Source organism: Globicephala melas, chromosome 4 (genome assembly GCF_963455315.2).
Source record: "Globicephala melas chromosome 4, mGloMel1.2, whole genome shotgun sequence".
In the NCBI taxonomy this organism is placed as follows: domain Eukaryota; kingdom Metazoa; phylum Chordata; class Mammalia; order Artiodactyla; family Delphinidae; genus Globicephala; species Globicephala melas.
Genome location: NC_083317.1, coordinates 134,700,423 through 134,718,839, shown reverse-complemented (window position 1 = coordinate 134,718,839; position 18,417 = coordinate 134,700,423). Strand labels below are relative to the sequence as shown.

Genomic DNA, 18,417 nt, shown 5'->3' with positions numbered 1-18,417 from the left:
CTGAATGAGATCCTTGCTGGGTAGAGCAATCTTGGTTGTAGTTTTTGTTCTCATCACTTTAAATACGTCCTGCTACTCCCTTCTGGCTTGCAAAGTTTCTGCTGAAAGATTAGCTGTTAACCTTATGGGGATTCCCTTGTATGTTATTTGTTGCTTTTCCCTTGCTGCTTTTAATATTTTTTCTTTGTATTTAATTTTTGATAGCTTGCTTAATATGTGTCTTGGCATGTTTCTCCTTGGATTTATCCTGTATGGGACTCTTTGTGCTTCCTGAACTTGATTGACTATTTCCTTTTCCATATTAGTGCAGTTTTTTTTTGTTTTGTTTTTTTTTTTTTTTTTTTTTTTTGCGGTACGCGGGCCTCTCACTGTTGTGGCCTGTCCCGTTGTGCAGCACAGGCTCCAGACACGCAGGCTCAGTGGCCATGGCTCACGGGCCTAGTCGGTTCACGGCATGTGGGATCTTCCCAGACCGGGGCACGAACCCATGCCCCCTGCATCGGCAGGTGGACTCTCAACCACTGCACCACCAGGGAAGCCTCCCATATTAGTGAAGTTTTCAAGTATAATCTCTTCAAGTTATCTTCTCAGACCCTTTCTTTTCCTCCTCTTCTTCTGAGACCACTGTAATTCAAATGTTAGTACATTTAATGTTGTCCCAGAGATCTCTGAGACTGTCCTCAATTCTTTTCATTCTTTTTACTTTATTCTGCTCTGCAGTAGTTATTTCCACTATTTTATCTTCCAGGTCACTTATCCATTCTTCTGCCTCAGTTATTCTGCTCTTTGTTCCTTGTAGAGAATTTTTACTTTCATTTATTATATTATTCATCATTGTTTGTTTGCTCTTTAGTTCTTCTAGGTCCTTCTTAAATGTTTCTTGTATTTTCTCCCTTGTAATTCTAAGATGTTGGATCGTCTTTACCATCATCACTCTGAATTCTTTTTCAGGTAGACTGCCTATTTCCTCTTCATTTGTTAGGTCTGGTGGGTTTTTACCTTGCTCCTTCATCTGCTGCATATTTGTCTGTCTTCTCATTTTGTCTAACTTACTGTGTTTGGGGTCTCCTTTTCACAAGCTGCAGGTTCATAGTTCCCATTGTTTTTGGTGTCTGTCCCCAGTGGGTGAGGTTGGTTCAGTGGCTTGTGTAGGCTCCCTGGTGGAGGGGACTGGTGCCAGTCTTCTGGTGGGTGGGGCTGGATCCTGTCCTTCTGGTGGTCATGGCTGCATGCAGTGGTGTGTTTTTAGGTGTCTGTGAACTTAGTATGATTTTAGGCAGACTCTCTGCTAATGGGTGGAGTTGTTTTCCTGTCTTGCTAGTTGTTTGGCACAGGGCATCGAGCACTGGAGCTTGCTGACCATTGGGTGGAACTGGGTCTTACCATTGAGATGGCGATATCTGGGAGAGCTCTCGCATATTGATATTATGTGGGGCCTGGAGGCCTCTGGTCGTCCAATGTCCTGCACTCAACTCTCCCACCACAGTGGTCCATGCCTGACACCAGGCGGGAGCACCAAGATCTTGTAAGCCACATGGCTCAGAAGAAAAGGGAGAAAAAGTAAAAGAAAAAAATTTTTTAAATAATTTTAAAAATTATTCAAATAAAAAAAATAATAAAAAGAAGAGAGAAATAAAACCAATAAACCAATCTACCGATGATAACAAGTGCTGAAGACTATAATAAGATAAACATAAAAATCAGAAACCAGTCAGTTGCAGACAGCAAACCCAAGTCTACATTTGCTTCCAAAGTCCACCGCCTCATTTTTGGGATGATTCATTTTCTGTTCAGATATTCCACAGATGCAGGGTACATTAAGTTGATTGTGGGGATTTAATCCACTGCTCCTGATGCTGAATGGACAGATTTCCCTTTGTCTTCTTTGTTTGCACAGCTCCTGGGGTTCAGCTTTGGTTTTGGCCCCGCCTCTACATGTAGGTCACCCTCAGGAATCTGTTCCCACCCAGACAGGACAGGGTTAAAGCAGCAGCTGATTATATGTCTCTGGCTGATTCAGGCTGGGGGTAGGGGGCGGTATGGTAGTTATAATTGGAACGCAGGGCGAGGCTGCAGTGGCAGAGGCTGCCATGATATTGAGACAGCCTGAGGTGCACCATGTGTTCTCCCAGGGAAGTTGTCCCTGGGTCATGGGACCCTGGCAGTGGTAGGCTGCACAGGCTCCTGGGGGGGTGTGGATAGTGACCTGTGCTTGCACATAGGATTCTTGGTGGCTGCAGCAGCAGCATTAGCATTTCATGCCCATCTCTGTGGTCCGAGCTGATATCTACAGCTCGCACCCATCTCTGGAGCTCATTTAGGTGGTGCTCTGCCTTCTGTGGGCAGACAGGGAAGGAATCCCCTCTCCTCGTGCACCCCAAAACAATTATCTCTTGCCTGTTAGGCAGGTCCAGACTTTTTCCCAGACTCCCTCCCGGCTAACTGTGGCACACTAGCCCCCTTCAGGCTGTGTTCAGGCAGCTAACCCCAGTCCTCTCCCTGGGATCTGACCTCCGAAGCTGAAACCTCAGCTCTCAGCCCCCACCCATCCCGGTGGGTCAGCAGACAGCCCTCTCAGGCTGGTGAGTGCTGGTCAGCACTGAGCCTCTTTGAGAGGATCTCTCCTCTTTGTCCTCTGCACCCCTGTTGCTGCGCTCTCCTCCATGGCTCCAAAGCTTCCCCCTTCCACCCCCCGTCTCTGCCAGTGAAGGGGCTCCCTAGCGTGTGGAAACTTTTCCTCCTTCACAGCTCCCTCCCAGAGGTGCAGGTCCCGTCCCTATTCTTTTGTCTCTGTTTTTTTCTTTTGTCAGCATTCAATAGGAGTTGTTCTACATGTAGATATATTTTTGATGTATTTGTGGAGAGGAAGGTGATCTCCACATCTTGCTCCTCTGCCATCTTGAAGGTCCCCCCTCAAATCACTTTAAATTATCCCAGAAAATAATGCTATATAAGGATTACCTGGAAATTTGTGTTTCAAGAATATACATAAAACCCTGGAATATTAGTCATATTAGTGACAAAAATTGCTTACTTTTCTCTGTCCTTTTTTGATCACCATTGCATCCTTAATATATGGCCTGATGCTTTCTGTTTCATAAACTTCAAGAATTATGAATGAATAAATGCATAATGCATATATGCATAAGTGAGTGAATAAATATATACTTTTGAAGTTGTATTTCTTCTCTAAAACTTCTTAGGTAATCTTCAATGAATTTCTGATTTAGGGTTCTAGTCAGCAGGCTTCTACAAAAGAAGCAGATAAAATTTTCAAATGCAATGGAAGTTGCTTGAGTTAATTTTAGATATTTTCTGATTAAAGGATTTATTTCTGCTTTACTGTCTTTTATACATTCTGAGGACAATTCCAACCTGGTTTATTTCTGGTCTTTTTGATTACATGCAGGATGTGAATACATGAAGGTCGATATCATGTTTCTGGTGGATGGTTCTGGCAGTATAGGATATGAAAATTTTGGGAAAATGAAAACCTTCATGAAAAACCTGTTAGCTAAGGTTCAGATTGGCCCAGACAAAACCCGAGTTGGTGTCATTCAATTCAGTGATCATAATAGGGAAGAATTCCGTCTTGATAAATACTATACACAAAAAGAAATTTCTGATGCAATAAACAGAATGTCTCCCATCGACAAAAACACTTTGACTGGAAGTGCACTAACCTTTGTGGATCCATACTTCACTGAGCCCAAGGGGGGCCGTTCAATGGTCAAAAAGTTTCTCATCCTCATCACTGATGGAGAAGCCCAAGATGATGTGATAGACCCTGCAAAAGCTCTTCGGGACAAAGGTGTGGTCATCTTCTCTGTGGGGGTGTATGGGGCCAATAGATCTCAGCTGGAGGAGATCAGTGGGGACGGCAGCCTGGTCTTCCAAGTTGAGAACTTCGATGATCTAAAGGCAATAGAGAGTAAACTCATCTTCCGCGTGTGTGCTCTTCATGGTAAGTGACCCTGTTATCCTTCAGGACTCAAGGGTGTGAGCTGTTGACTTTATAGTGGGGTGAACAGTGACTTGGACACTGGGCTTGGCCTCCAACTGGACTTTGATATTAAATTTTGATCTTATCTATGCTATGTTAATATACCCATGACCTCAGGAACATATATACAAAATACCAAGATATATTCTAGAATAACAGTTTTGTCAGCTAATTTGGCAAAATGTACTCTGATTTTGATGACTTTAAATATATTCTAAGAAGGTCTCAGAATTTTACATTAAATTCCCAACTCTTTAATACCTGCATACTAGATTTTCCAGAGCCAATTTTTAATCCCAAATGATTCCCCAAATTGTTTCTTGGCTACCTATAACCATTGTTAAGCAGTAAATAGAGATACAAATTCATCTTCCTCTTAGTTAAATTAAAACCAATATCCTAAGCACAGTATCCCCCTAACAAAAACCCTCTGTATTTTAAAGTTATAGTGTATATTTTCATTACTTCACATTATTCTCTTACCCTCTATCAGCTAAGTATCATGCATCAGCTGTTTGTGTGTCTATCCCTTTGTAAAATTTTAATTTGCTACTTCTTTTTAAAACAATTGCTTGGGGTCATCACTTTTATCTGACAAACTGTAATCCTTTTCAAATTGAATTGAACAACCTTCCGTTTGAGCCCATCAATTTTAATGACTCGAGTAAGAACTTGCTATAAATCCACATGTAAGGTTAACAGCACCTGTGCTTTTAAATCTACCATGTGCTGTTGTTATCTGTGTTTTGGATACAACTAAGGGAACAAACCAAAGCATTAGTAATTGTATATTGTTCCTCTGGCAACAGAGTCCTCCTCTGGACTTCGTTCTTCAGGATTATGTGTTTCAAAATTTCAGAAAGTTAACAAATAAGGTGTCCTAGTGTAAACTCTGAACTTTAGGCAGTAGCTCTAAGATTTCTCTTGGAACAGCTTAACTGGAATTTTTTTTCTTCCTCCAAGAATGGCAGTGATTCCCAAACCCTTGGGATTGTAGACACATTCTAAGAAAGGCTTACCTTAAGGCCACGGCCCCACCTTTGAAATCCAAAGGGCTCTTTCCGGCCTTTCTTCATTTTGAGAAATGTAATGTTTGTGGAGACCTTCTCTATAGCATGAGGTGAACTTTTAGCTGATTTATACATTAGATCAATTCATAAATATTTATCAAGTTATGACTAGTCACCAAATCACACTGGGTTGTTTTTCTGATGTAGCCTGGGCTCATCCACAGTGGATGAGACTTGAAATTTTGAGGGCTCATTGCCAGAAATAAGGATTGGAGGTAAGATAGGCAGGTGGAGGGTGAACCTTTAGGAAACATGTGCTTAAGTTACTTAGGGAAGGAAAAGAGTGGAAACAAGTTCACACTTTGGAGACTGAGCCAGAGTGGTTGCTTGGCTTCTAATGTGGAAGAGGGCTTGGGGCTGGGGTGAGGTGACAGGAGACTTAGCTCTCCCCCTACATGGGCTTTTCTGGGTTCCAATTTGAGAAGTCAGGGGAAGGAATACATGTAAATTCAAAGAGGCATGGTGCACACAGGAAAGTTTATCTACTAGAAGATGAGGAGACAGCTGGAGTCTGAAGGAGTAGGATGAAACTCCCAGTTTATCCACTGAGCCCCTGACCCTCTCAAAACTACAGGCCAGTCTGGCAAACATTGGTCGTGTCTCACCACTGAACTACATTGAATTACCTTCTGACATTCCCTTCCAGTTGAAAGCCTGCTTAGCAAAAGGTGTTGCACGACCTGATGAAATTTAGCAGAATAGAGTCGGGAGGCGTGAGGAGCACCAATCTGATCACAGAGTTACATAGATAAGGGTGCCAGTGTCCTTGGAATCATGATGTGGGCAAGTTCTACATCTCTAAGCCCTCAGCTTCTTTCTCTTTAAAATGGCAACAGTAACTAAGTGAACTGCAGTATCTGGCAGGTGGGAGGGACGTGGCAAACGTAGTTTGCTTCCCTTCTAGTCTGTCTGTGCAGAGCACACTGCAGGAAGTTTGTGATGCCTACTCTCTTCTCCTTTCAGATTGTAAAAGGATTAGACAGTTAGACGTTGTGTTTGTGCTGGACCATTCAGGCAGCATCCTGCCCCAAGACCAAGAAAGCATGATCAATGTCACTATCCATTTGGTGAAGAAATCGGATGTTGGCCCAGACAGAGTTCAGTTTGGAGCGCTCAGATACTCAGATCATCCTGAGGTTCTCTTCTACCTCAATACGTACTCAAACAGAGCAGCCATCATCGAGCATCTGAGGAGGCCCAGGGACACGAAAGGGAATACCTTCACTGCCAGGGCTCTGCAGCATGCAAACAACCTGTTCATGGAGGAACATGGCAGCCGTCTCAAGCAAAACGTGAAGCAGATGCTGATCATCATCACAGATGGGGTATCCCATGACCGAGATCAGCTCAGTGACGCGGCTTCAAAATTAAGAGCCAAAGGCATCATCATCTATGCAGTGGGTGTAGGAAAGGCCGACCAAGAAGAACTGGAGACTATGGCGGGGAATAAAAACTATACTATCCACATCAGTAATTTCAACAAACTGAAAGATATTTACCTGCCTCTGCAAGATAGTATGTGTACCAATGCACAAGAGGGTAAGTTGGGCTGTTAAAGTTTCTACAGGGATAGCAATACAAGTTTACACAAAAAATATATGATAACTTGGCTTCCCATTACCTGGGTGTCACAGGATGAACATTTCTCTGCTCAGGCTACCAGTTTTCTCATCTCTGAAAGAAATGCATTATTGATTAAGCAAGAGTCTAAAGGTCCTTTGTCACCATATTGAAGACATTATACAAGAAGGTTTCAGAAGCAGTCCTTGCTATCTGGCCTCCCTGTTTCCTTTTTCTTGGCAGAAAGGACTCTTCTTAGGGTAATATTCACCTTTCCTCATTTCACGGCTGCCTGTGCTGCCTGTTTGCTTAATGGCCCCAAGTGCAACTACTCGGTATCAGTTTCAGGTCAAACTCAAGTGGAGAGTTTCATGGTTTAAACAGATAGACTTTTGTCTTCAAAGTTCCATGGGCCTCTAAATGGGATTGTCAACATCCTGTAGGGCCATTGGAAGTCCAAGTGGTATAGTGAACTTTTCTGGATAAAGGCCAGGAATGGGGTAATAGAGACTGGCTGCTAGGAACCAGGAGGGAAGGGGTCAAAGCTTATCCATGAGATACCCCAGGGCAGGAGGGGCTGGAGGCATCACATCTGAGGGAGGAAAGGGTTTGCCACCTGACCTCAAAGCAGCAGATATTGACAAGTCATCTAGGAGATCTCTGTGCCTCCTTGGAAGGCTGGAATCCTGGCCAGATATTAGCCCAGGCCGCCCGACATGGCAGATGCATCAGTCAACCAGCTAACTTCCTTTCTTCTTTCCTCTTCCCTCCCTTCTTCTGACTTCCTTCTCTTTTTCCTTTCCTCCTCCCTTCCTTCCTCTCTACCAGTTTGAAACCTACTTTTGTATCCAACACAAATCATGTTTCTATGACTGACGTTAACTCACTCTCATCTCTATGAAATAGTCCAACCCCAAACAAAACCTCCCCCCATATCCTGTGTCGGACCAGCATTTGCTAGGCTGGGTGAAACTACTTCTGACCTCCACAGCTCTACTTTACTTAAGTAAGCAATAAATTCAGCTTCTTGGTTTCAGATACTGAATAATGGTATTTAAGAAAACATGACTTTTCCCAAGGGAGTGGGGCCAGCTCAATTCTTGCACCTGTCTGGTCCTTCCCTAGACTCCCACCCTTGCCATCTGTCCTGCTGCCTTCCAGACCATCCTTAACACAAAGTGATCTTTCTGATACACACTGGGCTGTATCACTGATCTGCTCACAGGTTACAGTTTCTAAACTTCTGAGATCCACTTAGCCTCTGCTGACATCTCCCACCTCATCTCTTGCCCCCCATTTCATAGTCTTTCCCATCATCCTGAAATTCCTCCCTCTTTGCACGCATCATTCCACCCACCACAAGCCTGTCACTTCCCTTGGCTGCACCTAGCTTGTCTGTCACATCCAGCCTTTGTTTGCCAGTTTCCTGACCCAGCACCCAGCAGTGTCCCCACCGTGTCCCTCAACTCCTGCACCTTCTATTTCTCCTGGTGGTAGCACTTAACTCATACCTGCTGTTCCATTATCTGTACCCATCACAAGACTACGAACTCCTTGGGCAGGCTTGGGCTTTTGTTTATCACTGGGTCCTCACCAAATCTAGTATATTACTAGGACTACAGTCTTTTCCTAGGAATATGGGGCCTGCTTTCTTCTCATCTCCCACACCTGTCTTTTTGGAGGTAGATGCTGAGATGGAGTTTGGGATGCAAGAAGTTTATTAGGGAGGCACAGCTGTGAAAGAAAGGGGGGAAAGAAGAACAGGCAGTAGAAGTCAGTGATGCATGCTCCGTCGTCTCAGTTACCTTCAGTGATCACTTTAGTGCTGCCCCATCCCAGCCTTTGCATTTGAAGGGAACCGAGCATCATCCCTTGGTTATGGACCATTTCACACTGGACTTCAGGGAAATGACCCTGTACCCTGTTTATTAACACTTGTCCATGAAATTTTAATATTTGGGTTATGATATTATTAAAACAATTTGTAATATAAAAAAGTGCTGGATTTAAGGATAAAAGGGACCTAGGTACCAGCTCCTCTGCATAGTAATTGCGTATTCTGAGGCAACTTACTTAACCTCTGAATTCCATTTCTCTACCTAACAAACAGAATAATTACTCACAAGGTGGTCATGAATATTAACCATTATTGTATGCTAAACAGGTTTTTTAAATGATAACTTTCAACACAGATGTAAAATGGTAACATTAATAGTAACAGGATTACTAATAATAGTACAGTGGTACTTGGCTTGGGTGAACATTCCAGTATGGGTATGTTGAAGAGATTTCAAGCCTTCATAATGACCTTTTAATGAATATATTCAACCTAGTCAAATGTCTTACTTTCTTTCTCAGAGTAGTGTTCAGTGTCCTTTCAAATGAATCATGTAAATAATTAAAATTTGAAACAAAATCTATTAGCTTTCTCCTCCCCACTACTTTTTCTTCTCTTTGAGGGCCAATCGTGGTTCTCTCATCTGTTACCTTATCTCAATTTGCCATGAATGTGAGGATTTAGTAAAGCAATTTAAATATTTGAGCAAAGGGAAAATTTAGAATGACTCACAAGGACAGTAACTGATTTATTTTTTCAACTGCAGTCTGTAACATTCAAGAAGCCGATGTGATTTTCTTTTGTGATGGCTCTGACATGGTATCTGATTCAGACTTTGTTACCATGACAACTTTCTTGTCAGACTTAATTGATAATTTTGACATTCAGTCTCAAAGGATGAAAATTGGGTTAGCACAATTTGGGAGCCGCTACCAAGAAATTATTGAGTTGCAAAACTCTCTGACTAAAACACAGTGGAAGTCTCGAATTCAAACTATGACGAAGAGCAACGGGCTTCCGCGAATGGACTTGGCGCTGAAACAAGTGAGCGTTATGTTTGAGCAATCCGCTGGTGGGAGAAGGAAGGCTGGTGTCCCTCAGACTTTGGTGGTTATCACATCTGGGGGTCCCCGCTATGATGTGACAGAGGCAGTGAAGACCCTGAGAGAAGATGGCATTTGCATTCTGGCTTTGGGCATAGGAAATGTTTATAAGGAAGAGCTCTTGTCGATAACGGGCAATTCTGAAAAAATCATCACTTTTAAAGACTTTGATAAACTAAAGAATGTGGATGTGAAAAAAAGAATGGTCCGTGAAATCTGCCAGAGTTGCGGGAAAACCAGTGAGTGCACCCTTGCTCTTTCTTTGTTATTATTTGATTGCAGCTTCCCTGTTGTCCATTTCCCAAGGTGTCTGTGGGTGAGTCCAGCAGAACACGTGTGCGGTGAGAATAGACATCTCCTCTTTTTCCAGAAATTGAGATCGGTCAGCCTCCCTCAGAGACAGGGGAAAGGGTGCAGAGGCTGGAGGAGGCCCTGGGTTGTGTCCCCTGGTCAGCCCTGCCCCCCAATGTAATCCAGTGGTTATGCTCCTCTAACACCTGGAACTCAGCCTCCTATTTCTACCCTCTCTGCTTCTGGAAGTCCTAGAGCAATGCCCTGCATCCCACAGGAAGTAAGTAAAATAAACATTTGCTGACTGGACATTTTCCTATTCTAGCTTTGTTAAACCATCTTGTAAGGGATTCAGTGTGCGTGTGTGTGTGTGTGTGTGTGTGTGTTGTCCATCTGTGTCAGATGTGTCAGCACACATCTGTACATTTTCTTCTTTTAATGATGGCATTCATATAATCATAACATAGTAAAGATTTGAATTGTCCTTGGGGATCATTTAATTTCCAGAGTTCACCAATGCTGATGGCTACAAAGGCCAGGTGGGTCATGGAAGTGAGTCAAGTGGGCAGGGAGTGAAGAAAATGAACGCAGAGCCACGGCTCACCTGATGAGGATGTCATTCTTCAGCTCCAGGTGCGAGTTGCTGTGTGGGACTCAGGTTCTGTACACTTGGGGCTGGGAGTTGGGAGGACAGAGCAACATTGAAGGATAATATTTTGTGGAATTTGCACAACAGGCAGAAATTCCGCAGAGAGCTTCTGTTTCTAGACTCGTTATGATGGAAGTGACTTCTTTTACAAAACACATTGGTTTTTCCAAGCTCTCTATTGGGGTGCTCACTGGGGGCAGATGACAGTGGTGGAGGAGCCCGGGACTGGAATCAGAACGCCAGGGTTCCCACTCTGGTTCAGCAGCAGCAACCGCCATGCATGACCATCTCCTCGTGTGTAAAATGAGCAACTGGACAGGGTCAGGGGTGACCAAGTGACAACTTGTAGCTGAATTGGGGTTGTCCTATTTGGTGTTGACAGCTTCTTAATTAATTGATAACTTTTACAAACTGGAGATATTGCATTAAAATGCAGATTTCAGGTTTCTTTTTGAAAAATCAGACAACGTAACCACATTAAGCCCCATTTCCCACATGGCTACTCTCAGCTGGAATTGAATGGTGGACAGATGTGTCATTGCTCTGCGTTCATTTTCTCATTCCCTGCCCACTTGACTCGTTGATATTACCCTCCTGGCCTTTGCCACCATCTGAGTTGGTGGCCTCTGGATTAAATAAACTCTAAGGACAATTCATATATTTAATATGTTATAATTATATAAGTCATAATATGTCATCATTAAAAGAAGAAAATATGCATGCACATGTGCGCACACACACGAGGCCAGCCACTGAGAATAAGACTAAACCATGATTAGACTTCAAACAGTTACTGAAACATGTAACATTTGAATGGGACATGCAAGGGCGGGGAGGGTGAGGGTGAACCTGTGCTACATGTTGACTGAGCAGCCAATATTTTCCTTTTTGGACACTTTTGGGTCCTAGAGACCCTCCAGCCCTAGACCATGACTGCTTCCCCTTTTCCTGCCCCATCTGCCTTTCCTTGCTCCTGTCTGCTCATTAATTTGGCCTTATTTCCCTTGGTCTCCAGACTGCTTTCTGGACATAGTGGTCAGCTTCGACATTTCCACTCACCTGATGGGGCAGCCATTATTCCATGGCCACCCCCAGCTGGAATCATACCTCCCAGGCATCTTAGAGGACATTACCTCCCTCAGGGGTGTGAGCTGCGGGGCAGGCACAGAGGTACAGGTGAGCATGGCCTTTAAGGTGAACAGTGACCAGAATTTCCCCACCAAGTTCCAAATCTACCAGGAAAAAATATTTGACAGCCTACTGCAAGTCACCGTCAACGGGCCAACTCACCTGAATGCACAGTTCGTGCAGTCCATGTGGGACACGTTTAACGATACGTCTGCATCCCGAGGACAGGTATCCGTGTCACATTCTAGCTCCCATCTCCATGCTCTTGTATTGGTTTCTCCCTCCCAGTTATATGTTTTGTTCTCATATCATCCCATTCTATGCTTCCCTCTTTCTCTAGGTATTACTCATCTTTTCAGATGGTCTTGGGAATGAAAGCAAAATAATGCTTGAAGATACATCGGACAGGCTCAGAGAAGCAGGTAAAGTTGAAATTGAAAAAGTAAATGATGAAGCATGGAATCTGCTGAACAAGTCTGTACCTACTAGGGAGCTCTGGAACTTGGGATTTGCCTGGCCACTTGAAGCAACTGCTGCTGGTGTCCTGCCCAGACCCCCTTGACCAGCTGCCCACTTATCCCCCAAATGCTGCAAACACTACAGCCAAGTTCTTATACCTGTGACCTTCTATAGATGTGTGCCCTTGACTGAACCCAACAGTGACCTGATGCTTGGAATGGGGGTTGGGGTTACACATCCCACCTGAGAGATGAGAGCAGGGGTAATTATTGCAGAGGGATACAGAAACCCAACACTCTTGCCTGAAGTGGGTCAACTCTGGTATAGCCTACACTCCAGGGAACCTCAGGAATTAGACCCAGGTGAGGACTTTACTGAGACACATCCTTGCTCACAACCTCCCCTTCCCTTTCCTGCTTCTCTCTCTCCCTCTGTAAGCCACTTACATACAGATTCCTGTCTCAGATTCTGCTTCTAGGGAACCTAAGACACTTCCTACTGTGTCTGATTTTCCATGGGAAAGATTGCAACATGGATTTTGAAAAGCACTTCTCACTATACCTCCGCTGTCCATGTCATAGTTTCAGAAGAGCTGGGAGCTAAGTGCAGAAGTGGAGAGTCACATACAGAGACAGGAGGCAGGCAGGTGACCGGCAGGTGGGGCATGTTATTGGAGGCTTCCTTGGTGTAGCCCTCGTGGCTTCCAGCGTTCAGCTTCCATGGAAACTCCCAGGGGCCATAAATGTCCTGGTTGTGTCACCTTCCCTTCTTGAATCCCTACTATACATTCCCACTGTTCTTAGAATATCAAATTCCTTCATATGGCCTGTGAGGCCTTACAGGATCTGGCCCCACTTCCCACTCAGCTTTACCTGGCTGCTCACACTCTGTTCCATCATCAGAACTTTTTCCATTCTCCCTCCAATGTCCTTTTCAACCTCACCCTCCCCACCCTTGTATGTCCTCTTTCCTTCTGCCTGGGACTCTCCCCACTCTCAGCTTCCCCCAAGTTCTTCTCACCACCTCCCTTCTCTGGTTCTTTCCCTTGACCAACTTCCATTCATCCTTTCGGATCAGTCTAGACATCAGTTCTTCACAGAAACCTTGTGTGACCTTCCAAAACTGAGTTAGGAGCTTCTTCTTCAGACTTTTGTAGCATCCTGACCCTCTCCCTGGTACAATGATTAATACATAATAGGCTTCTAATAAGCAAATATTTGTTTAATGAAAGGAGAGAAAGAGTAAATGGACCAGCGAATGAATTAATGAGTGAGTGAATGGGTGAATAAATGAATAAATGAATTCCTGGGTATGGCCAGGAGTTCAGTTGAGACTGGAATCACCTGGGCGTTCCTCAAGCTTCCAGGGCCCACCCAGCTGCCAGGGTGTTTGGCAGTGGAGATGATTTGAGAGCTATTTACATTCTATTTACAAATTTTGTAATTAATTTACAAATTAATGTAATTAATTTACATTCAGAAAAATTCATAGTTCATAGCAGCACTATTTACAATAGCCAAGACATGGAAACAACCTAAATGTCCATCAACAGATGAATGGATAAAGAAGATGTGGTATATATATGCAGTGGAATAGTACTCAGCCACAAAAAAGAATGAAATAATGCCATTTGCAGCAACATGGATGGACCTAGAGATTATCATACTAAGTGAAGGAGATCAGACAGAGAAATACAAATATCATATGATATCACTTTTATGCGGAATCTAAAAAAATGGTACAAATGTACTTATTTACAAAACACAAATAGACTCACAGACATAGAAAACAAACTTATAGTTATCAAAGGGGATAGTGATGGGGGAGATAAATTAGGAGTTTGATATTAACACATACATACAACTATGTATAAAATAGATGAACAACAAGGACTTACTGTATAGCACAGATATTGAACTATATTCAATATCTTATAATAACCTATAATGGAAAAAATATATATATTCTGTTATATATATATATATATATATATGACTGAATGACTCTGCTGTGCCCCTGAAACTAACACAACATTGTAAACTAACTATACTTCAATTTTTAAAAATGGTGCAAAAAATAAATTTAAAAAAGTTACTAACTACCATGTTAAAAAAAAATTCAGAAGAACTGTGAAGATGAACAATATCCTTTCTTAAAAAATTGCTTTCAAATGCCCCAGAACTGCATTAAGATTGGTGGTGAGGAATCAAACACAGTTTTCTGCTAATGTTTTTCTGTAAGATTTCTTAGATTTCATGCTGAGGTCAGGAACCATTGCCTCATGTGTGTACTGAAGATGCAGGCAAAGTGCTGTTGGGTTCTTCAGTATCAAGAACACTCCTTTCTCTTATTTTTCACCCCTTTTTGATTCTTTCATTCATGTTCACTGAATGGAAATAAGATGGGCTTTCCTTCTTTTTTGTGTACAATTCCTGGGGCTTTATATCTGTTGTATTTACTGCCTAGGACTTGACGCTTTGCTGGTGGTTTCCCTAAACTCAACCTCTCATGATGAGTTTTCCAGCTTTGAATTTGGAAAAGGATTTGATTACAGGATTCACCTGACCATTGGAATGAAAGAATTGGGCAATATGTTATCACAGTATCTGGTGAGTTGCTGAAGAAAAAAAAAAAACATTATTCAAAATGCCCTGGGAACATTGGAATTGGAATTGGAATCCTGATGAGTATTCCCAAAGATTCCCTTGTTTGCTCTAAATTCAGTTACATGGTCTTTAGCATATGAAAAATTGTGAAAGCCCAGAGCATTGTTCTTTGCTTCGCCATGCCCTTTCATCCCTTGTCATCTCGCCAAATGAATGCAGAGGAAGCTAAAATCCAACCAACCCCTAATCAAATCAAAAGCCCCCAACAGTTTATGCTGCAGAAATCCAAGGAAACAAAAGCTGTTAACTAGGAACCAACCAATCTTGTGCACACTTGGCCTGTGGCCATCTGTGTAGTGAGTGCCTCTTCTATAAATAGAGGTCATTTCCTTGGAAAAGGTATGTCGCCAGTGCAGTTGCTGATCTGGTGCTCTTTCTTCAGGGTTAAGTCAAAAAGCACCTCTTACTCTCCGCAGCCCCTCACCCAATGAGAGAGGACAGGCTGTAGGTGGTGAATTATGATTTATGTCAATTCAGTTCTTATGTGATGAAGTTCCTCACCATAGTTGCTCACTCATTTTTTCTTTTTCCCAGGGAAACATTGCAGAGAGGACTTGCTGCTGTACGTTTTGCAAATGTTCACAGACTCCAGGACCTCAAGGGATCCGAGGACCACAAGCCTTAAAGGTGCCATTGAGTTGTGACATGCTTTTACCTAATGGGCTTTGATTTGGTGTAGGTGGAGCTGAGATTGAGTAGTTGGGTTTGCAACCTTTGCTTGATACTGATGTAATTACTTTGGGCCATTTGTGTGACTTCTATGGTGTAGGAGCCAGATCAGAAGGGCTCACATTTTTAAAAATATATATTTTATTGAAGTATTAATTTACAATGTTGTGTTAATTTCTACAATACAGCAAAGCGATTCAGTTATACATATATACACATTCTTTTTCATATTCTTTTCTATTATGGTTTTTCATGGGATATTGAATATAGTTCCCTGTACTATATAGTAGGACCTTGTTGTTTCTCTATGTTTTACATAGTAGTGTGTATAAGCTAATCCCAAACTCTTAATTTATCCCTTCCCTCCTTCCCCTTTGGTAGTATAAGTTTGTTTTCTATATCTGAGTCTATTTCTGTTTTGTAAATAAGTTCATATGTATCATTTCTTAGATTCCATGTATAAGTGATATCATATGATAGTTGTCTTTGAGTTACTTCACTTGGTCTGATAATCTCTGGGTCCGTCCATGTTGCTGCAAATGGCATTATTTCATTTTTTATGGCTGAGTAATACTCCATTGTATAAATATACCACATATTCTTTATCCACTCCTCTGTTGATGGGCTTTTAGGTTGCTTCCATGTCTTGGTTATTGTGAATAGTACTGCTGTGAACGTTGGGGTGCATGTGTCTTTTTGAATTAGAATATTTTCAAATATATGCCCAGGAGTGGGATTGCAGAATCATATGGCAACTCTATTTTTAGTTTTTTGAGGAACCTCCATGCAGTTTTCCATAGTGGCTGCACCAATTTACATTCCCATCAACAGTGTAGGAGGGTTCAGAAGGCTCACTTTTGATGCTATTATTAAGAATGACTCCCTTGGGCTTCCCTGGTGGCGCAGTGGTTGAGGGTCCGCCTGCAGATGCAGGGGACGCGGGTTCGTGCCCCGGTCCGGGAAGATCCCACATGCCGCGGAGTGGCTGGGCCCATGAGCCATCGCTGCTGAGCCTGCGCGTCCGGAGCCTGTGCTCCGCGGCGGGAGAGGCCACAGCAGTGAGAGGCCCGCGTACCGCAAAAAAAAAAAAAAAAAAAAAAGAATGACTCCCTTTTCTCTTATGTATCCTTGGTGTTGTTGCTCCTTGGCTTTGCAGTTTACACTTTTGCACATTAGACAGTTTGAAAGGTGTCAAGAGGTGTTAGAAATGGTGGGGAAAGTTGTGCTTCATCAGCAATTAAAAAAAGATTATGAAAGATCAATTACACAGCAATAGCATAGATAAATATATCGTGGTATTTTAATTCAGTAGAATGCTCTAAGGTAGTGAAAATGAATGAACTACAGCTACACATAACAATAGGGATAACTTTTACAAACACAATAATGGCCAAAAAAACCAAAACACAGAAAAGTACGTATGGTATGATTTCATTTATAAAAAGTTTGAAAAGAGGCAAAACTAACCCATAGTGTCTAGGGATGAATGATTAAGTAGTGAAGTATTTTTTTTTAAGTCCAGGAAATATTATCATAAAAGCAGGAGTGTGTTCCCGGGGGAGGAGTGAGGAGTTGTTTGTGATTGGGGTAGCTGCTGTGTCTGGGTACCAGCCATGTCCTATTTCTTGGCCTGGGCAGTGATGACACAGATGTTCACTTCATAATAATTAAGCTGTACCTTTATATTTTATTTACTTTTATGCACTTTTCAAATGCATTTTAGATATCACAATGAAAAGGAGTCTGGGCTATTTTATTTTAAGAACTCAAACACAGTTCTTGCTCCTCAGTGCTGCATTGTCCATCCTTGTGAAAGGATAATTGATCAAGGACCTCCCTTTAGGTCCTTGTTGTTTACCTGTTTTATACACAGTAGTGTGTATATGTTAATCCCAAACTCCTAATTTATCCCTCCCCTTGACTTTTTACTAAGTTACAGTGTTTTGTTTAGCACAGTTTCGTCTCTTATTATGTTGCTTGGTACTAGAATTCTATTCCAAGAGCAAAACTCCCCAGTATACTGAGCAGACAGTGCGGACCTGTTTAGAGGGTGAGGAAAGCAAAACTTAAAGGAAATCCTTGCCAAAAATAAACCACGAGGCAGTTAAACGCAGAGGGAGAGATGATAGCAACTTAAATATGCATAACCTTGTTGTTGAAGGGCTTATTCTTTTTTAAGCTCTCAAAAAAGCAGAAGAAAGTAAAATGATCTCTTTGGAAATGTTATCAATTTGCCTGCTGAAAGGGTCCTGGTGGCCACCACTGTCCTCCATGCAACCCCCCCTGGCACAGGGCTGACCCTGAAGCCCTGAGGTACACTGGGTTCCAAACTCAGCCTCCTGTAGGCATCAGGAGGCCACCTCTGCAGAGGGCTTCAGAGCCAATAACAAGGACAAAAGCCAGCCCTAGAACTTGTCTGACTCTCTTCACACTCACAGCCACACCTGCAAAAACCACAACCAGGTTGGAGGGAGGGTCTTGCCTAAAATGCCTAATGTAACAAGTTTGAGTTGATGGAAGATGACTAAGATTGAATTTTCTCTCTTTCCTCCAGGGTCTTCCAGGTCTGAAAGGCAGCAGAGGACACAGGGGAGAGGAGGGAGACCCTGTAAGTTTTTGTGACCCACTGCCCACCATACTTACTGACTTCCTTTTTTCATAAAAGAAGCTTTATTTTCCAGAAGGGATAATGGGGTTTTGTTTATATATTTTTTGTAGTTTGGGGGGAGGGGGAATGTGTTGCTTTTCTTTTTTTTTCCTTTTCCTTGTCTTAACCATGAGGCACTTGCTAAACCTACTTTTTGGGAGAAGGAGGGAGCAGGCTCACCTACATTTTGCCTTGCACAGTTTTGTGGGTGGCAGGGAGCTAGGCATCCTCTTTCCTGCCTCTGCGCAGGGTGAAGCTGGATTATTTGCGAGGGGCTCTCTCTGGACCTGCAGTCCAGTGCTTCGGACATGGAAATAGAAGCCGGCAAAGCACCC

At 42.8% G+C, this 18,417-nt stretch overlaps 1 protein-coding gene across 1 annotated transcript in view; it reads left to right on the top strand.

The window, feature by feature from the left end:
• COL6A5 (collagen type VI alpha 5 chain) overlaps nt 1-18,417 on the top strand; it is a 108,139-nt gene that overhangs the window by 15,307 nt on the left and 74,415 nt on the right. The window contains exons 5-12 of the mRNA XM_030876402.2: nt 3,410-3,964; nt 6,037-6,612; nt 9,237-9,812; nt 11,529-11,869; nt 11,982-12,063; nt 14,567-14,709; nt 15,301-15,393; nt 17,990-18,043. Coding sequence (XP_030732262.1) covers nt 3,410-3,964; nt 6,037-6,612; nt 9,237-9,812; nt 11,529-11,869; nt 11,982-12,063; nt 14,567-14,709; nt 15,301-15,393; nt 17,990-18,043 — 2,420 coding nt within the window. The remainder of the gene's footprint in view (nt 1-3,409; nt 3,965-6,036; nt 6,613-9,236; nt 9,813-11,528; nt 11,870-11,981; nt 12,064-14,566; nt 14,710-15,300; nt 15,394-17,989; nt 18,044-18,417) is intronic.